This window comes from Gymnoscopelus braueri (genome assembly GCF_963280865.1).
Source record: "Gymnoscopelus braueri genome assembly, chromosome: 21".
Classification (NCBI taxonomy): domain Eukaryota; kingdom Metazoa; phylum Chordata; class Actinopteri; order Myctophiformes; family Myctophidae; genus Gymnoscopelus; species Gymnoscopelus braueri.
In genome coordinates this window covers 11,726,977-11,749,656 of record NC_137623.1, presented here as the reverse complement: position 1 = coordinate 11,749,656, position 22,680 = coordinate 11,726,977, and the positions used below count along the sequence as shown (strand labels likewise).

Sequence of the window (22,680 nt, the reverse complement as noted above, 5' to 3'; positions counted from 1 at the left end):
TGAGGTACTTTTACTTTACTGGAGTATTTCCAATTGTCTATACTTTTACTTCTACTCCACTACATCTCAGAAGGCAAATATTGTACTTTTACTCCACTACCACTTTGAAAACTTTAGTTACTAGTTACTTTGCAGATATGAATGATTACATTATAAACATACATTAACCATTTTAGCTCTATTTTATACCAAGGCTATTTGAAAATAGCCGATCTACAAGCTCACAACGCGTTGAGAGCTTGTTGTTGAGATCTGCTATTTTCAAACATTTTAGTACTTTTACTTTTGGTACTTTAAGTACATTTTGATATCCGGACTTTTACTTGTAACAGAGTACTTCTACATTGCAGTATTGGTACTTTTACTTAAGTAAAACATTTGAGTACTTTTTCCACCACAGCCTATATCAGGTGTACCTCTGTGAAGGAGGGAGCATCAAAGGCGCTGTAGATGGCCGAGGACCGGTCGGCGCGTAGACACTGCTGGGGAAGGAGCTAATCTGCTCTGCTAGCTCCATGGCAGCCTGTAGAGCTGACAAGCACAGACGTTATGTAAGTGCACCAGCAAACACGCACATTATTCACAAGCATACATACTCATTATTCACACAACCACACGTCTACGGTGCACAAGCATGTTCTCTCTCATACATACGTACGTACATACGCACAAACACAAACCATTAAATAAGGCCATAAATACTATACCTTCAACACACACATTTACTCACATAAATTAGATGCTCAAAAATAAATGCATAAATATTTACATATTCTTTGTGTGGCCCTCTCTCTGAAACACACACACACACTAACATTATGTGCATTACTATTCTGTTCAATTATTCCATTAGCTCAGACCACTTCACAGTTAGCGGCCCTCAGTGACGACCGGTATTCTCCATGTCCGCCTATAGCTGCTGTGTCTGTCTGTGAGCTTAAGTTAAGCCACTTTGTTCCCTCAGCCACATGAAAGCACTGGACCACATCCAGATCTGAAAAAAAGCGGGCCTTATGATGGTAGACTTTGATGCCCTCTGTGCGTATGGGTGTGTGTTTTTGTGTGCATATAGGGTAGCCTTTACGTACGCGCGCGCGTGTGTGTGTGCGTGCCTGTGCGTGTTTGTGTGCACACACACACACACACACACACACACGCATCTGTGTATTTGTGTGTACACTGCAATGTGTGCGTGTCTATTCGTTACCGCCTCTACGTTTCGCTCTGATCTCTCCCTGTGCTAAGTGATCAAGCTCAGAGAGACCAATTAGACGGAGGCCTGGTTGCAACTGTGGGAAGGAGCACTTCCTAAAAGAATTAGCTTAATCTTCTTCTAATGTCTAAGGAGGGAAGGAGTGAATCGGGCAGAGAACGGAGCTGAGGAAAGCACATGGAAAGGCTTTTTGGGGATTTGAGGATGGAGGACCGTTCATGCATTAATTAACACAGGAAATTGCACGCATAACTTAATCTTCAGCTGCTTGTCTGAGTGAGGAGTGGACAGAGAGTAATAGTGAGTTATGGCTTAGACACGGCACCGGAGCCAAACAAAGAAATCAGATTCTTTGGAACGAATTCAAGATTATATATGATTCTCTCAGATCTCACCCTGCAGCAGTGTATTTCTGGAACTATGGGACTCGACCCAAAAGTGGATTATGCGCCTGTTTCTGTTGGGTCCAAACACGACTAGTCCAACTTAACGGATGTTAAATCCCTCTGCTACACCCACCAATTTGTCCTCACATCTCCGCCAACTGCCTTACTGTATGTGGCCCCACGTGGGGTACAAGGGAAACCGAGTTCCAATTCACGTACAGTACACACTGAACAGCACCCGACAACTAGTAGTTTAAATATGATGCTCTGCATGGTGATTGGTTGGGAAAAAATATGAATTTGTCAGGCATTATTCTCATTTGGCAATGGCTTTTTCATATCTGTCCTAGTGCAAATTATGTTTATTATTATTACACCTTTTTCAGGTCCTGCTGGGGCATCACAAGAAAGAATAAAATAAGTGAGTAGAGAGTTCTGTCTGTGGGAGATAATCAAAAGTCAAATAGATCCAGTGACATGACACTGATAAAGGCTTATTTTGTGTTTATCATACTTATAGATTGGCCACCATCAGTGGTGTAAAGTAACTAAGTACATTTACTTAAGTACAATTTTAAGGTATTTGTACTTTATTTGAGTATTTACAATTTCCAATACTTTTACTTCTACTCCACTACATCTCAGAGGCAAATATTGTACTTTTACTCCACTACAATTATTTGAAAACTTTAATTACTAGTTACTTTGTAGATTTTGAGTATTATTAGAAAACATACATTTCAGCTCTATATACATTTCGGCCATTTGAAAATAGCCGATCTACAAGCTCACAATGAGTCGCGATGCGATGCATTGTGAGCTTGTAGATCGGCTATTTTCAAACGATTTTTATACATTTGAAAACTTGAAATGGGACATTCTAGAGTACTTTTACCTCTGGTACTTTAAGTACATTTTGATGCCAAAACTTTTATACTTTTACTCAAGTATATTTTGAATTCCAAACTTTACTTGTAAGGGCGCGCCCCCACCAAGAGTTGGCTGGCTGCTGTTTGCAGAATCTGCCAATGCATTGTCAATGCAAATGCGTTGATTCGCGCAAGAGCAGATTTTTCCGCCTCTCGCGCAGACCTTACGTTTATCTGCTCTCCGCGACTAAGCATAAAACTGCTGGAGGCAGGCGCTGATTTTCTCCCTCTGTCCAATCGGGTGAGTCGAAGGCGGACCGTCTCAAGACTCAGGAAGCAACATGGTGCTCAAGGCAGCAGGCACAGGCGGTGAGGGCTACGGGGAGGCTCCTGAAAGTGAGTGACAGGCGCGACACTCCCGTTTTTTAGAATCCGCTGGCTGCAAAAAACTGTGGCCGCGCACAACCTGCGTTTATCAGCGGCCAGCCAACTCTTGGTGGGGGCGCGCCCTAACAGAGTATTTCTACATTGCAGTTTTGATACTTTTACTTAAGTACAAAAAAAAAGTACTTTTTCCACCACTGGCCACCATGTATTATTTTTTTACAATACCATGAGTTCTAAAAAGGCAACAACAGTCACAACAGTGACCACACAACAGAGGTGAACTCAACTGTCTCAGATACCTTGGCCGTCAGGAACAACTCTGTTGGCCAATCCATAGGCGAGAGCTTCCTGGGCTCCGACTGGTCGTCCAGTCAGAATTAGGTCCAGGGCTCGGGACAGGCCAATGAGACGTGGAAGCCGTACTGTGCCCCCATCAATCAAAGGAACTCCTACAGTGAGATAATATTCATTTTAATAATGCAGTTTATAATTAACTTTGAATTAATGGGAAACCTAGCAGTTGCCAGATATAAGGGGAAAAGGGTGTGTGTGTGTGCGTGTGTGTGTGTGTGTGCGTGCGTGCGTGCGTGCGTGCGTGTGCGTGCGCGTGCGCACGCGAGTAATTGGGTTATCGGTCCCTGAATGAGAACATTTGGGCGTTTGAGAGGAGACATATTTCAGCCACGGCCAGTCAAAGGCACCCCTATAGAAACCGTGGATATTTTAACAGACTCAAATTATAGGTTGATATATTTCCATATGCATGAGATGCATTGTAACGTACAAACGATATCTTAGACCATCCATTATACATTTCATACCCATAATTCTATCGAAACATCATGTGTCTAAGAAGTCCACTTATACAAGCTTTATACATTTTGACACAATCCATATAAAGCATCTGCTTAAAGTATCCAGTTTCATACAGGCTAGAAGCACAGTTCAGAAGCTGCTGACAGAATACATATACATACACATATCGTGTGCATATTCATGTAGCCAATGTAGAATTCTCATGTTTTAGGCTGCTGCGTTTTCCCTGCAGTGTTGCTGCATTACAGCATTTTTGGAAAATACTAAAGTACTAAATAAATAATGTTGGAAAGATCCAGCGTGGACGGACTTTCTCAAATGGCTACCACTTAAGATAGGTATTTACACTGCGTAACAGCTACAGTACAGTGCTGGTCAGTGGTGTGTAAAGTAACTATGTACATGTACTCAAGTACTGTACTTAAGTACAATGTTGAGGTATTTTTACTTTACTGGAGTATTTCCAATTTTCTGTACTTTTACTTCTACTCCACTATATCTCAGAGGCAAATATTGTACTTTTACTCCACTACAATTATTTGAAAACTTACCGGTAGTTACTTTGTAGATTTTGATTATTATTACAAAACATACATTAACCACTTCAACCCTATATACATTTCGGCCATTTGAAAATAGCCGATCTACAAGCTCGTAGAGCTTTTAGATCTGCTATTTTATACTTTTGAAAACTTGTGAAATGGGACATTCTGCATAACGAGTACTTTCTACTTTCGGTACTTTAAGTTTAATTTTACCGATACTTTTGTACTTTTACTCAAGTACATTTTTAATTCCGGACTTCTACATGTAACAGAGTATTTCTGCATTGCAGTATTGATACTTTTACTTAAGCAAAAAATGTGAATACTTTTTCCACCACTGGTGCTGGTCTCAGGAGCACAGGCCTAAGAAAATTATTTAGGGAACACATATCATACTGCTGCTATCGCTCAAACTACGTGTGCCAAAGGAACAGAGTTTTAAAGTAATCAGGGGCCCTGATTCCCTGACAACGTTCAGATTCTTTCTGCCCTCAGTGATGGTAATCAACTCAAACTGCACAATGCTCTAAATCCACACAGCAATTTCATTCTCTCCATAGACACATTTGTCTATCGCTGTGTTCACCAGAGAGGGGGAAAAAAAGAGACAAAGCTGCATGAGAGTCTGTAGAGCATAGACAAAGAATGAAAAACAGAGAGAGAGAGAGAGAGAGAGAGAGAGAACAGACCAGTGAGAGGGAAAGAAAATAAGGGGTGAAACAGTTAATCGAACAAATGATTTAATCAATCATTATCATCATTATTATTTAAAATAATTGAATTTAATCAAATACAAACTCAGGCTCGCAACGCATTATGAGCTTGAAGATCGATTCAGAGTTTAGTTTGGATCGGGGAATAGGGATTACATGGTTAATCAGACTAGTTTGGTTGGTTAGAAAAAAATTAAGAGAGAGATAGCCAGAGAGAGAGACAGACAGAGAGAGACAGAAAGAAGGGGAGAAGACAGACGAGTGAGAGGGAATGAAAACACAGAACCAGGGCTGTGAGGTACAGTGAGTTACTGGCCTCCATCCTAATTGCTAAAGAGCAACAGCTGCCGGGGACTGGAAGCTCCTGCCGTTCTCCGCACCCCGCTTCACGCCACAATCCTGACTCGCTAGATCCTCAGAGCCCCTGATTCCATTTGACCAGCCCTTATTGAGAGCACATGGTCATACATGTTTTCATAAGCCAAAATTTTGAACTTTCTTCTCCTTTGTTTGTGTGCGTGTGTGCGTGCGTGTGGGTTCACAGTCACAGGGCTCTATTTTAGAAACAATGAGACGTTATTCATAATCGGCAAGTTATGTTCTTGTATGTGTCCTTCAAATGAATCAGAGATGCAATGCACAGAATTCTGGTGTTAATACATCTGCAACCAATCCAGGGGTTCAGACAGTAAGCACATATGGCAATCTGACAGACACAAGACTGTGATTTGGTGTGCGTGTGTGTGTGTGGGGGGGGGGGGGTTGTGAATACTAGATTTCAGTCTATAATTTCTCAGTCACCCCATATTAGCCAAGATTGTTATGTTTGAATTGTTATTATAGTTTATGGGTGAGCTCTACCAGCTGATGAAATGTGACACATGAATGACATCTATATTAGTCTTTTGGCTAAATAAAAAATTAGTGCATGTAGTTTCAGCACAGGTGTGTGAGTCTTTCAGTATCAAGTACGAGTTTTCATTCATGGAGCAGTCGCACGCACACACACACACACACGCACCCCCCCACACACACACACACACACACACACACACACACACACACACACACACACACACACACACACACACACACACACACACACACACACACACACACACACACACACACACTCTCTCACTCTCCTCTGGGACAGAGAATAGATTAGATAGTGCTGCAGACAGCCTCTTTATGTCGTGTCCAGCACTATCATCCATGATTACAGCAACGGAAAAAGGACGGAAGTGAAAGGGAGAAAGAGAGAGACAGAGAGAGAGAGATTAAGAAAGAGAACAAAAAATATAAGTCAGGAATCAGGATGGCCTTCAAAGTGATACAGAGAGCAGGAGAATCCTGGTCTACCTCCCCACAGGCTGTCTGTCTGACTGTCTGTCTGTGGTTGTGCTGGCACCGCTGCTATCAGCTACAGGAAGGATCTCCCTCTTATCCAGAACCTGCAACACCCCCTGCCTCTCTCTGATATTCCCGTCTCGTGTGTCCTGTTTGCAGTAACACACACACACACACACACACGCGCGTGCGAGCAGACCTGTCCTTTGTCCTTTTGGGGAGCAGGGCGGTTGGGAAGCATCTCCTTGAAGTTGTCTTAACTATAAAGGAAAACATTTTGCAGACCTGACATGAAAGGCCCAGAGTTTGAGAAATAGATGAACACATGAGTCTGAAGACTCCTGTTATATAAAAATGCGTTTCCAAAACAATACGCCTCTGTTGTGAGAAGAAAATGTATTCCTTGCTATAAGTTCTTTATTCTGTGGAGCAAAAATAAAGTAGGTTCAATCTTTACGCTATTTTCGGGAAGTGATTGAACAAGATGTAGAACCAGACCCACTTTTAATAATACTTGGGATCTCTGAACAATCAATTTGATTACATAATACTCAGCAGCAATTTCTTTCATATGGGTTAATCATGGCAAAAAAAACATATCCTAATGTTCTGGAAGAAGAGGGAAGTGCCAACTCCAAAGTTGTGGCTCTGTGAACTCACTAACACCTTGCATCTTGAGCGAATACGATTCCTATTAAGGGATAGGGCATAGGGGGCCCCACTTTGATAAGATCTGGCACCCTTTTATCTGTTATCTTGGGAAATCAGGAACTCACACAGGTACACAAAGCCTGTGTACCTGTGATCTGGTGCATCCTTCTGATGTCCTCCCTAATTTCCTGCTCTGCATTCTCTTTATTTTCCTAATAATCAGGTGAGATAGTTTAGGTGGGGTGGGTGGTTGCTCTTAGTTTTTTTCTCCTTATCGTCAGTGTTGTTCTTTGTTCTGACTGTTGTCATTATGTTATTTGTATGTTGCATATACTGCATTTGAAAAACCTGGAGATTTCTACTCTGTATAACCTTACATGTTGTACTCATGCTTCTCCAATAAGTCTGTATTGTACACAAATAAATACTTGATTTGATTTATTTAGTAGGAAAATGGCGGACATCTCATTATTGGAATGAAATATATTCTTTGCCTTCAAAGTACATACAGTACAGTACAAGCACTGTTAAGTCTCAGGCTTAGTTTTAACTGGAGGTTTTTGCGTGTGTCAGCAAAGTCTATTGTCTAATAACCAGATATAAGAGGTGGTTCTCTTCCTGTCACAGTTTATCCTCTGACTGAAATGTAGGCAAACCGGAGAACACTGCAGATACACTTTATCTACTAAATATTGGAGACTGCTATAATGTCTTGTCCTAATGTTTATGGGGTAGTGCAGGGTTTAAAGAAGCCTATTTGTTTTATAATGAAGCGAGAGTCCATTAAAAAGCCCTTTGAGACAGTGGAGGAAAGAAAGAAAAAGAAAAAAACTAACTTTGAAAAATGCAATGCAGAAACTCCTTTTCTCACCTATGGATGAGTGTTGCTGTACCTTTACCACATTGTAAGAGAGCGCCAAGATGACAAATTAACTCTTACTTTACTCTAAGTAATCTGTACTTGGTCCCCTCCTTTTTCCCCTCTATACTAAATCTCTTCGTAAAAAATAAATAAAGCTCCCAACACATCACGTTGCGACGATTCAGGCAACCGAGCTTTTGCCACGGCCGCCCCGAGGCTCTGGAACAGCCTTCCATTCCATATAAGAGCCGCTCAGTCCATAAACAATTTTAAATCACTATTGAAGACCTATTTCTTCTCACTTGCCTTTGAGCAATAAGCTAACTCTCCATGACCATTGATCCTACCTCACTGTGTTTCTGCTATGCACTTTCTAATTAGTTTTACTACCACAAATGTCTTGTATTTTTCGTATTTTTGTATTGTACTTTTTCACTGTAAGTATTTTACTATCGTCTTCTATTTGCTGTGTCGTACAGCACTTTGGTTGACGCTTGAGCTTGGCTATTTCAGCTGAATGTTTGCCTACTATGACATGCCCAGAATAGGGACACGAGGGTTTATGTGGTTAATGGGAACTACCTACAATACCAAAGAATGGGCTGGCCTAGTAAGCCTGCAGCTGTGCCAGAGGACTACCAGTGCAGACGTACGGCATGAGCTGGCGGTCGGCTCAGAGTTTAGTTTGGAGACGTGAATGCTTTCATAAGACTAGCATTGATAGACAGTAAAGTACCTTTACTTAAGTACTGCACTTAAGAAAAATCTCAGAGCATCTGTACTTTTACTTTCAAGTAACTTTCAAGTGCGCATGCACACACGCATATACGCACGCACATATGATTTAACCACATGCAAGGGGACATCAAGATAGGCAGTCGTGCCGTTATTGAAATCAGAAGTTGGTATGCAACCGGACAGCGTGAAGTGTTCTCAGCTCTGCTGCTGGTGGTGCTGGCATCTCACACCACATCAAAAGCAAAGCCCTCCACAATGGACTCCCAAGAGGGTAATGCGATTAGGTTTGATGCGGATTAGGGACAGCCACACAAATCCACACCAAACGCGCACCGGACACACGATATGAGAGCCGAGCAGAGTCTTCAGTCGGAAAGCCCGACTTTGAAGCGCTCAGCGGGGTCCCTCCGAAAAATAGCCACTGTAGGCTGGTTTGGGCTGGGTCGGGTCAGAGATGAGTGCCACAATTAACTTCATTTCATGTCTGTAACCCACTGAGAAAATACCAGGAGCACGTATTCTTTCGTTTTGAGAGCGGCGTTATACAAGACCACCAAGTCTGAAAATAGTAGCCTGTTAGAGTTAAATAGCTGGTGATTTGAAGGAACTCTAAAGAAAGAACACAAGTTAAATGAGAGTTTCATCAAGACCTAATAAGCATATGGACTGACCACACACACACCCACACAATATACATAAGTGCACACACACAGAGGTGTTGTCCAGTAAATCTCTCTTACACACACACGCACGCCCAGAGCAGCAGTCTTATCAACACACCATTCATTGACTCCACTATCTGGCTTCCGAGACTTTACAGTACATGACCCAGAGCCCTGATGACCTCTAGGGTCCAATAGCACGCACTACACACGCACATTTGGGGTACATACCGAGATACGTGACCAAAGAGAATAGTTCTTAAAAAAATACACCACTCTCTCTCTCCATTCCCTCTTTGTTATCTGTAAGAATTTCTCATTTTATTAAATAATACACACAGTATACCATATCAAATAAAATAGGCCTATTGTGTATATACAATAGGTTCACATCTAGAGTTCCCTCACACTTACATCGCACCGCAAATCTGACCGATATGCCCATACTGTATATGGAGATCTCTGTATCTGTCAGTCCTTGTCCCATGCTCCCTTTTGTGCCCATATATGGAGCCGACTGATTTGTTTGCGCCTGATGCCATGACAACACATTTAGGTTAGACAACACACTCCATATTTGGGCATAGCTGCATTTGGAACTCCTTCGTTATGGCTGAGTCATAGTGACATGAGTTCTCGCATTGATACAAAATAAAATAAAAGCTGCCAAACCTTCCTACCGATGATGTCACTGGTAGCCGGGTTTCTGAACTGTCCACAGCTCCCCCCCTCTGAGACACAAGTGAGTAGACAAAACTGGTACCATATTATAATGAGCGTTAGTGAGGACCAATTATATGAAGGTACTGTAGGTTGAAAATGGGTCACGTCATCCTTTAAGTACACTTATTCTTCTTAAATATATTGTGTATTTTCAGTGGGGTTTTTCTTCAGGTATAAATTAGCCTTAAGTGTGACGACTGTGCTAATGAGTCATTAGAGAAGAGCTACATCTTAGAAGCTACCCCCACCCCCCACCCCCGTTTTAGAGGTTTTCCCCCAGATGGTCACTTCCAGGACACAGCTGCGTCTACTCTGTCTGCCCACTTTTCTCTCATCTCCACCGTTAACAGTCGTTAATAACACACGACTGGAGGGAGGATGGGCCGTTTCCTTGGATCAAAAAAAAATCTGTTTTAACATAAGGGTGTTTAACTATTTACATTCGGCCCCGAACGGCACAGATATTTTCAGACTGTCACGGTCAGTTAAAATCTCGGTTTGCTGTCTGCTCCTGCACTTTTTCCGACTGCGGCCTCCGTTTGTATTGGGACCGCGGGTCATAACGCGGCAACGCTTTAACTACAATGACGGGTTTTGTACCTAGATGATGTCATCGCCCGACTATCCCCATCCCCTGATTGGAACTCATTGAACAGGTGTTTGAGTTGGCGTGCGTTATGTCAGCTTTGGATCCTAGTATAGCTTCCATTAAAACATGTGGCTTCTACTCTGGCCTGAAGCTTATACCCACTTCCAGGTGGGAGAGATGACTTAAAACTAGGAGGAGGAGAGGGAAGAGGAGAGGGAAGGAGGAGACACTTTGGTCAGTTTTCCACAGTACAGTGAGCTGAGGGTCTATACTCTGCACTTGAGAATGTACCGAAGGTAAGGCAATAAGTCTTTGTGGTGGTTTTCCCCTTTTTCTACCATGTAACTACACATTCAAATCCTGACTGTTCATTCAAAGTCAGAGAGTAAGGGTCAGAGTTAAATTAACCCACTAAGACCGGGAACGCATCTGTAATTCCTTTTCCCTTGGGCTATTCAAAAATAGCAGATATACAAGGTCATAGCGCGGGACAGAGTGCCGCGCTATGAGCTTGTAGATGTGATATTTTTTGAAAAATCATGACAAATTGTGCAAATCTTTGAATATATATATTTTTAAAGCGAACATTTGTAACTCAAATCTCTGCATTCTGGGGGATTCTACAAAATGTCTTCTAAATCCTAACAGTTTTTTTGAAAAAACGTATGCGGATATAATCTGTGGATATCAAACTTTTCCATGTCAAGGACCCCCCAAAATGATATGTATTTGGCCGCGGACCCCCATCTCAAAATCTGTTGTTCCAGGGACCCCCCCAGAAGCACAGATCGCAGTAAAAAAAAAAGCTTTTTCGTAAAAAAAAATCCATGATTAAAAAAAAAATCCAGATCTACAAGCTCATAGCGCGGCACTCGGTGCCGTGCTATGAGCTTGTATATCTGCTATTTTTTTGAATAGCCAAAGAAATGTTAAAATGACACTGATGCGTTCCTGGTCTTAATGGATTAACACTCAGGATGTGGCAGCGTAAAAGAGTTCAGCTGAACTCGGGGTCTGTATGCTATTCCTAATAATACCCAACGCCTAATGACAGAAATGTCTCCTCCTTCTCGTTTAACTCCTAGGTGGAAAAAAAGAGGGGGCCCCGGGACAGGAAGCCGCAGGTTCGGCAGCCAATCACGTGCCAGGAAGCTGTCAGTTCCTTGTGGTCACCATCGGGCCCACATCACAAGAGGCGTAGTGGGGACTCGGAGGCCTTTTTTTTTAAACTTTTTTTTATTATAGAACCGCCAGGGATTCCCTCGGGCTGTTCCCACATGTGCCCGGCCCAAAAGACCAGTCAGAGAAATTCAACCATTAAAAAGAAATGTTCAACAAAACCTACAGAAGTGGTAGAGATGGAGGGAATTGGAGGGGGGGAGGTGGGGGGGTCTTTAAATAAACCATGCCTCCCACAGAGCAGTGCCACAGTACACTCCTTTTCTTAATGTTGCAGAAACAAAAAATGTCTGGTCTTTACGCTATTCTGTGAAAAGTAACAGATTCAACGTATTATTACCAAGGACACAGAATGAAATAATTGCTGCATTCTTTAACCAGGGCATCCGTCTTATCACTTAAAAACTCTCTCCTCTAGAATGAATGATTTTTATTCTCTTTCAGAGCAGCTTGGTGAAAGCGCTCCTTAATCTTGGTTTGGTTTCCTTTAAAAAGTGATACATGAAGATACAAGATGTTGCACAGCTTGTAATCAACATTGCATTTTTTCCCCCCAATGTAACATTCACTTAACCACATAAACACTACATGCAGTTCCTGATTGACCAGAGTCCCCCAAGGCTTATAGTCTCGTGTAGCCAGACGATCAGAGATCTTTGCCTACAAATACATCCAGGGAAATCTAAATTCAATGAAATGGGCTTCGACACCGGAGAAAACCACCGGTAACAAACCTAAGCCCACTGCTTTGAAAACCATTCCTGATACAGTCACAATATTAAAGGTGTATTTCACTAGGTCATTTTAATGTCTAATCGGGCTTTTGTGAGCACCGCAGACAGTTTAAGTTGCTTGATTCAGTATTTACTATTTAGATATTTGATATTCATTTTATTTTACATGCCTCCTTCCTATACAAACCCATTGTAACTTCAAATTCCATTTTAACCATGTTAGATTCATTGAAAACACCTGTCCTTGGTTCTGGTATTGTCCTTCCAATGCGTGAGAAGACCGTGTTTCTTCAATTACTTTTTTTATTTATTAAAAAAAAAAAATGGGAAAATTAAAAATAAATAAACAAATGAAAACATTTAATAAAATAACTCAAAAAGGGTTATTGAAAAAACACGGTCTCCTTACGCATTATATGGACATTATCAGTCACCAGAACCAAGGACAGGTGTTTTCAATTAATCTATCATGGTTAAAATGGAGTTTGAAGTTACAATGGGTTTGTATATAGGAAGGGGGCGTGTCTGTTAAAATGAATATCAAATATCTAAATACAGTATCAAGCAACTGTCCGGGGTGCTCCCAAAAGCCTGAGTAGATGACAAAATGACACCAAACATGTTTGAAAGTGAAATATCCCTTTAGGGACCACCCCAATGTCTTTGCATTGGTTCCGTGACGCTTTTATATTTTATATTTCCGAATTGTTTCCACCAGGTTTTAGCATAACTCTTTGCATTGAGATGTCACCAGTTATATCAGTAGGTGGAGATCTCGGCTCTATCCCTGACTCCCTCACCCCCGTTTGCCCCAGTACACTAAAACTACTTTCAGAAAATCGACAAGCTCACAACACGTTGCAGAGTGTGTAGATGCATTTTCGCCAAATATTCGCTTATTATGACATGCCTAGAAAAGGGACCCTAGGGTTCATGTGGTTACATTTACAACGTAGCAGCAATGTGATGGTTTCATCTGCTCCAACCAATGCTGTCTCATTACAACTTCAGAAGTCAGCCATATTGAATATGGCACGGCCGCTGATTGGTCGTCACCAGTGGTGGAAAGTAACTAAGTACATTTACTTAAGTACTGTACTTAAGTACAATTTTGAGGTATTTGTACTTTACTTGAGTATTTCCAATTTCCAATACTTTTACTTTTACTCCACTACATCTCAGAGGCAAATATTGTACTTTTACTCCACTACAATTGTTTGAAAACTTTAGTTACTAGTTACTAGTTAAGATTTAATGATTATTATAAAATATACATTAACCACTTTAGCCCTATTTTATACATAGGCTATTTGAAAATAGCAGATCTACAAGCTCACAACGCGTCGCGATGCGACGCGTTGTGAGCTTGTAGATCGGCTATTTTCAAATATTTAGTACTTTTACTTTTGGTACTTTAAGTACATTTTGATGCCAATACTCTTGTACTTTTACTCAAGTACATTTTTAATTCTGGACTTTTACTTGTAACAGAGTATTTCTATATTGCAGTATTGGTACTTTTACTTAAGTAAAGAATTGGAGTACTTTTTCCACCACTGGTCGTCACCTTCGACCTTTGCAGGCCTCTTATAGCCTGGACGTGGCGGGCGTCCTCGGTGGTGCACGCAGTCCTGGGTGTAGCGGCCTCATCTACTTGAGGTTTTCTCCTCCTGAAATGATCCTTGGGACCAAAGATCAGTTTGTCTCAGGAGCAGGGGGCCCTCTTCCCTTGGTTACAGGGTTTAGTAGAATGCAGACCTTGTAATTCTATTAGCTGAATAGGGCAGACTGCGGTCTGTCGGGGCTTTCTTTTCTTATCCCTTATGCCGCGTCCGGGCCTGGAGGGCGACCAGAACCTGGCAACTTGGTGTTGCCAGGTAGAGAAACAAGCAACCAGTGTTAAATCGTTCGGCATTAGCAGAAGCCTCTCAGGAACTTTCAGCGCATGTTTGACTATCATGAGACTCTACAATGAGTAGTAGTAGAGAAAAAAATTACTTTGCATCGGTTATAATAGACGAATTTCCCTAAGCCACGCGCTCTCCATTAGGAGAGCGGAGGGGGTTGAAAAAATGACGACAGGGGAATCTCTGGAAAAAAACAATGCCACTTTTTACGTCGGTAGGTGAGTAACGACACATCAAAGATAACACTTAAAATGTCCGGAATTCTCCTTTAACGCTTCCGGGGGGTTTATAGATCCCATAGTGAGTGTCTCACGGAAGAACGACAAAGAACTAGAGGTTGCGTATGTAGCCCCGGTTCTTTTAGTTCTGGAGTGAGACACTCACCAAACACCCCTTTGTTTCGCCACCGCGAACAGAGGACCTGTGTTAAGAGGAAGTACTACGTCACGACCGGGCCTTATATGTCCTTCCGGAAAGGGGAAGGGACAGCCGGTGACGTGACATACCCTCTTGCCCAATAATGGGCCCCCGGGAGCGTATTGTGTAGCTCTGTTGCATCGCCAGATGGCGCTGTTTCCCACAGTGAGTGTCTCACTCCCGAACTAAAAGAACCAGGGTTACATACGTAACCTCTCGTTCCTAACTATCAGTCATTTAGCTGGGGACCCCCTGGAACTCCCTCGAGGACTCCTGGGGGTCCCCGGACCCCACTTTGAGAAGCAATGCTCTATACATGTGATTCTAATTAGGGGTTGATGATTGGATGTTGTGTTCGAGATATGTTAAGGTTTTTTGGATTAGAAATAGGTCCCAGCCCGCCCACACACTTATGAATCCAATTACAGTCAAACAGTATGGAGTATCAGGACCCTGTTTGATGCTCATTGTCACGTGACTCACGACACAATTTCTACCTAATTTGGTATAAAAAAAAAAACTGCTATCTGATGCAGTGTTTGTGAAGGGCTGTAGGGGTGGATCATGTCCTGAAGGTCAGGAGGTGACGTGACCTCGACTGCCTTGTAGGTGTCGTCACCAGTGTTCTGAACTGGATGAAGCGTCCTTGAGCAAGGCACTGAAGCCCTAACTGCTGCAGAAGCAGGTTTGTTAAGAGTTACAATTATACTGTGTAATTTACACATTCTATAGAGCATCGCAGTTCCCGCCCACTTCCTGGTTTTTCCTGGTGCCGGAAGAAAAAACTCAATGCACTTTTCCCATTGACATTTGCAAAAATATTTATATCTATTAATTTAAGCCTCGAATCAAGCCATCATGACTTGACATGAATCATGACCATAAACGTTTTTTTCTGTGATTTTATTTAATTTTATATTTAATTATATGATATACTATATTTAATAAATACCCTTGTTTTGCCGTTTAAAAAAAACAACACAGAATCAAACGTTTTATGGTCATGATTCATGTCATGTCATGATGGCTTGATTCGAGGCTTACATTAATAGATATAAATATGTTTGGAAATGTCAATGGGAAAAATGCATTGAGTTTTTTCTTCCGGCACCCGGAGGGGGCGGGAACTGCGATGCTCTATTGTAAATGCAACGCTCATTGTAAATGTAAGGATCAATCCTGTCAATCAGTGTGATTGACAGGGGAGATGATCAGAGGAGCAGAGTTTGTACCATTACGGTTCCAACATGGACTGAAGAATGGATAAAGTCTCTCAGTGAAGGAGCAGCCAGTGAAAGAGTAGAGATGGACTCTGGTCTCCACATCATAAAAGGAGACCAGACCCTCCTCATAATCCACAAACACTCCCACTTTCTGGACCTCCTCTCTTACACGGAGGAAGACAGAAGGGCTAGCAAGAGCCTGGTATTCATTTCCTTTCCTCAACCATATAGTCCAGTAACCTTTGTTGGGTTCCAGATAGAACCAACCCTTCCTGTTGATGGACTCTCTGACCACTCCTATCGTCCAGTTAGTCTTCCCTCCAACCTGAACCTCATAGTAAAACCTTCCTGAGGTGAAGCTTTGTTTTCCTAAGACACAGCTACCTAAAGAGAATCTCTCTGTGTTGCCTGGCAGATTCTTCTCCACGTTTCCACGACTCAATTGTTTTCCATCCTCAGACAGGATGAGCCAGGGATTTGCTGTATCAGGGTCCAGAGTCACATCCACCTCATATTGCTGGATTCTCCTCATCTCAGCATCACACTGCTTGTTCTCCATCCTTTGACTGAGTGTCTTCCGCAGCTGTCTACAACTGTCCCAGTGATGTCTTAAGAACCCAAACAGTGACATCTCAAGTTACGATTCAGGAACGGTCAGCTTTGACTTCCACTCGGTGCTCTAATGGCTTCAATAGGAGGATGTAAAGACTGCTTCTCTTTCACTGATGTCCTCACACTGTGTGGAATCAGCCTTTAAATACAGCTCCACTCATCAAATATGACGTCATCTTCCCAAACAAGACCAGGAGACCTGGTTCTGCCAGACCCAGAATGAAGTCCTAGTATGTGACACACCTACAAACCACTTTATAACTGAAGTTCATGATGTCATGAATAGTTTGTGACGAAAGGGGACGTCACAAACTTTTTTTTGGCTGGGGCCGGAGGACAAATGGCCCCTGCCCATGTATGGACGAAACAGGTACAAAGCCTCATGGTACAAAGCCTCCATACATGGAGGAAACAGGTACAAAACATGCACTACGTCACGGCTAAGCCGGACTTCACATGACGTGTCAGCCTGTGTATACCCATGTATGGACGAAAGGGGGACAGACTTTTTTGGCTGGGGCCGGAGGACAAATGGCCCCTGCCCATGTATGGACGAAACAGATACCCATATATGGACGAAAGGGGGACAGACTTTTTTGGCTGGGGCCGGAGGACAAATGACCCCTGCCCATGTATGGACGAAACAGATACAAAGCCTCATGTAAGCCCGACCCCCTTGGGTCTGGCAAAAACCACCAATGCTGTCTCATTACAACTTCAGAAGTCAGCAATATTGAATATGGCAGCTGTACTCTGTTACAAGTAAAAGTTCGGAAAAGTTCGGAATTCAAAATGTACTTGAGTAAAAGTACAAAAGTATTGGTATCAAAATGTACTTAAAGTATCAAAAGTAAAAGTACTGGTTATGCAGAATATCCCGTTTCACAAGTTTTCAAATGTATGAAATTCATAAAAAATCCTTTGAAAATAGCAGATCTACAAGCTCACAATGCGTCGCGATTATCTACAAAGTAACTAAAGTTTTCAAATAAATGTAGTGGAGTAAAAGTACAATATTTGCCTCTGAAATGTAAAAATATGTCAAAAGTACAGTACTTGAGTAAATGTACTTAGTTACTAATGCCAAAGAGAATCGTTTTAAACATTTAGCACTCTCTCTCTCTGTCTCTCTTTCCTGTCTCAAATAAACATCTCACACACGTGTACACATTCCATACAGTACATACATCACACACAAACACACGCTCTAAGGTACATAAACTACAGGTTTATTTTTTTCTACACAGCACACAGCCACAGTTTAGGGGGCTGAGAAAAACGCTGAAATGCCTGAGTCAAAATAATAATTAGTCATCTAAACTCGTATCCAACGAAGGAACCGCAGTCGTTAAAAACTGAGCCGCGGGGAATTATTCTCAAATGTGTTGACAAACAGTTTATGGCAGGAGGGGGAGTTGGGGGGGATTTTGTGGTGATGAAGAGACTGGGAATTAGTTACTGGGAGGAAATGCACCACTGCTTGATGTGCTATAACCACAGATATGCTCGATGTGCTTCTCATGCATAGTTTTGAACTGATGGAAGAGATCTGAGTGGAGGAATTAAATTAAATCAATTCAATTAACACCTAATACAACACAGATAACCTGAGGTTGCTATAGTCTGCAGTTTTTTCAGAAGGACTGGGTGTCATCGAAGAGAGAAGATATTCGTAATCCCCAAAAGAGAGGAAATGTAATAACTGTATATATTCTATGCCTAAGAAACAAGATGATGCAATCCTGCCTATGTGCCACGCTGTGACAACTTGTGTGTTACTCCTGCTGTTTAACCACTTAAACCCTATACTTAGCTGACCGGGGTCCCCCAGGGCTCCATACTAGGTCTGCTCTGCTTTCCACTCTACACCCAATCTCTTTGCCGGAAATAGCTGATCTACAAGCGTTGCAAGCTTGTGCAGTATATATATATTTCCGCCGAATCCTCGACCCCCCCAGAATAGGTATACGCCAGGGTTCATGTGTTTAACCCCCGTCTTAATTCCTACAAGGTACTATTTCCTCTTCAATGTCTCACTAAAGAGGAAAACATGGCAGTGTAGTGGTAGGCAGAGGTGAGTGGGTGTAATATGGCATGGTCTGATGGCTGGACACAAGGGACCAACCCATGTCACCAGACAGTTTTGTGAGGGGGGGGGGGGAAGAGAGAGAGAGAGAGAGAGAGAGAGAGAGAGAGAGAGAGAGAGAGAGAGAGAGAGAGAGAGAGAGAGAGAGAGAGAGAGAGAGAGAGAGACTCTGATAGAGTCAGACAAGGGCACTGTGAGGATGTTCTCTTCCTGTTAAATTACAGGCCCTGTCTGTATGATAAGCCCTATATGTTTAAAACCGCCAAATACAGCACTGCCTGTAAATTATACTACAGCAGATGTATTTATAAACACCATGGGTGTATTTATAGCCACGCCGAGCAGAATGGCAACAGCGGTGACGGCAGCACGAGGCGTTGCTCAGACACGAGCCACCTTTCCGCACTTACAGGGGGCCAAAGGCGAGATGTGCCGGGGGCGAGCGAGTGAGCGAGCAATGTTTACACAACGAGATCAAAAGCCGCATTTGTTGGTTTGAAGCTACGGCGCTAAGACAAGGCAAAGTGAATCATCATCCCCAGCTGTGCTGCAAGAGACACAATAGACAACAGAAATGCTGTTTGGGTCGGCTTAATTGTATAAACAAGCTTGTGTTGGGCACTGGGCGGTGTTGCTTCCTCTTCTAGTTTATCAAGCCTGCCCAGAAGACCCTGCCCACGGTGCCAAAAGGTCATGGTCATTGGTGTTATTGCGGTATGACAGCCTAACACACACACGCAGTGGTGTAAAGTAGCTAAGTACATTTACTTAAGTACTGTACTTAAGTACACTTTTGAGGTATTTGTACTTAACTTGAGTATTTCAAATTTTCAGTACTTTTACTTCTACTCCACCACATCTCAGAGGCAAATATTGCACTTTTACCCCACTTCAATTATTTGAAAACTTTAGTTACTAGTTACTTTGCAGATATAAATTATTACATTATAAAAAATACATTAACCACTTTAGCCCTATTTCATACCTAGGCTATTTGAAAATAGCCGATCTACAAGCTCACAACGCGTCGCATCGCAACGCGTTGTGAGCTTGTAGATCTGCTATTTTCAAACATTTTAGTACTTTAACTTTTGGTACTTTAAGTAAATTTTGATACCAATACTTTTGTACTTTTACTCAAGTACATTTTGAATTCCGGACTTTTACTTGTAACGGAGTACTTCTACATTGCAGTATTGATACTTTTATTTAAGTAAAACATTTGAGTACTTTTTCCACCATGCACTGCACACACGCACACGCACACATGGACGCACGCACGCGCACGCGCGCAGACACACACACAAACAGAAGGAGGCTGAGGAGATAACAGGGCGGATAACAGAGTTGAAAAATAGTAACAGAGTTCACTTCCTGGTATTTTGGAGGGTGGGGGGGTAACGACGTCACAAAGTTGATTTCGTAGACTCAGACATATTTAGACGCGCAAAAGAGGCACACGGTCAGAAGCAGGAATGAAACGTATTTTTAAATGCTTTAAGCGGCACATAAAGGAACGCCACACACACGACACACACACGACACACACACACACACACACACACACACACACAGAGCTCGTAGATCTGGGAGGGAAAAAAAAACGTTTTACCACAAATCTTCTCTTCCGGGGGGGCCCTGGCACAAAATATTTTCAGATGGGGGTCCGAGGCAAAATACATATCATATTTGTGGGGTCCTTCACATGAAAACGTTGGAGAAACACTGTTCCAGAAGACAGTCAGGAGGAGTGCTGTGATTAGAGAGACGTACCAAATCTGCGGCAGAACACCCCCATGACGGCGCTCTCCTCCATTACTCTCAGGTCTGCTAGCAGGGCCAACTCCAGGCCTCCAGCGACCGCATAGCCACTGACCGCAGCTATCAGCGGCTTGGACAGCACCAGCCTGGATGGACCCTGGACGATATCAAATAACAGTTAAACGTTACACATGAATGCACGCACAATTGCACAAACATCAGTGGTGGAAAAAGTACTTACTTAAGTAAAAGTATCGATACTGCAATGTAGAAATACTCAAAAGTTCGGAATTCAAAATTTACTTGAGTAAAAGTACAAAAGTATTGGTATCAAAATATACTTAAAGTACCAAAGGTAAAAGTACTCATTATGCAGAATGTCCCATTTCACAAGTTTTCAAATGTATTAAAATCTTTTGAAAATAGCAGATCTACAAGCTCACAATGCGTCGCGATGCGACGCATTGTGAGCTTGTAGATCGGCTATTTTCAAATGGCCGAAATGTATATAGGGCTTAATTGGTTAATGTATGTTTTGTAATAATAATCAAAATCTACAAAGTAACAAGTAACTAAAGTTTTCAAACAATTGTAGTGGAGTAAAAGTACAATATTTGCCTCTGAGATGTAGTGGAGTAGAAGTAAAAGTACTGAAAATTGGAAATACTCCAGTAAAGTAAAACAATACCTCAAAATTGTACTTAAGTACAGTACTTGAGTAAATGCACTTAGTTACTTTACACCACTGACAAACATACACATATGAACTGTGGTGGACAGTAACCAAGTACATCTACTTGAGTACTGTACTTAAGAATTTTTTTTTGAGTATCTGTACTTTACTTGAGGATACTTGAGACTTTCACTTCACTATATTTCAAAGTATTGTACTTTTGACTCCGTCACATTTCTAGGAAGGGAAAAAGTACATTATGAATTAGCCACTTAAGCCCTATATCAAATATAAATATTTAAAAAGAATTGCTGATACACAAGCTCACAGCTTGTAGATCGGCTATGTTCACTATTGTTGATATTTTTGTTTTGGCGGGAAATGCATATATTTCAATACAGCAACGCATTGATATTAAAAAGAAAATGTACTTTGTGATTTGTGCTTTTGAATACTTGAGCATTTGTACTCCAGTTCTTTAACTTAATTACGAGTTTGACAGAGCAGCCTTCACTTGTTGAGTAATATTCAACCAGGAGTATCTATACTTTGACTCAAGTACTGGAGTTGAGTTCTTTGTCCATCACTGTCTATAAACTATAAACTAGGCTATAAACACACTGAAATGAGCACAAAGTGAAAACTATTTTTATGTTGTGTTATGTTTCCTTTACTAACTGTTTTATGTAAAGCACATAGAATTGCCTTGTTAAAATGTGCACAAATAAACTTGCCTTGCCTTTCTAAAGAAGGCTGCGACAACGCCTCTTCCTGTACCGAAGGAATCTCTTGAGGCTCATACCACTGGCGTCAAATTAAACTGGCATAATACGAGCAATATAAACACTAACACTACTTACGCTACTTATTAATTCATAATTAGTTTCATGCTTTTCTGCTTTGCGTTAAGCTTATGCACACGCAAACGTTCTGGATTTTTCCTCCCTGATTTATGGTTCAGCGCTATGTCAGCTCAAGCAAATGACACAAATCCCGTTTGTCCAAACAAAGGACACTCTGTACATTGTAATGAAGTAACTGCTAATCTCACGAAGCCATAAATATTAATACATTGCAACTCTTTATTCTGTGTGCACACTGAAGGAGGCCAGGGGTCCATTCCGTTCCAAAGCCGTTCCCGGTCTTGGGATGCATTCCACGCTGAGTTTACGGAGGTTCCAACTGTTATCGTTTGAAGCTTTTTGCAGTACATTAGCTCAGTAAGGAGTCTCCATTCCATCTATACTCACTGATAAGGTGTGTGCCAAAGTGGCAAGTGCTTTATGCACAGCACACGCTGGACTGGGATGCACACATCTCATGCACGTGCATTGCACGAACACACACACATACATTATGTATCGGGATTAGACATGAGGGCATTGCACTAACATTCCTATATAGCGAGGGTTAATTGTGTTGGAAAAAACCCAAATCATGTGGATCTCGGTATCCACATGGGAACGGCGTGGCTTTATGTGGCCGGCCTGTGATGTCAGCCATCTATGAAAAAATAATAGAAGCCACACAATCACATGCTTCAATCAAATTTAACAATGTTTCGAGCCTGTGCTCTTCATCAGG

The 22,680-nt window shown here is 41.9% G+C and overlaps 1 protein-coding gene across 1 annotated transcript in view; it reads right to left on the bottom strand.

Moving 5' to 3' along the window:
- The window catches only part of LOC308076872 (enoyl-CoA hydratase EchA19), a gene marked incomplete at both ends in the record, with an annotated part of 34,860 nt that overhangs the window by 1,776 nt on the left and 10,404 nt on the right, over positions 1-22,680 (bottom strand). Inside the window, 4 exon segments of the mRNA XM_080417393.1 lie at positions 417-481; positions 484-531; positions 3,155-3,304; positions 20,436-20,580. Of these exon segments, the coding sequence (XP_080273519.1) occupies positions 417-481; positions 484-531; positions 3,155-3,304; positions 20,436-20,580 (408 nt within the window).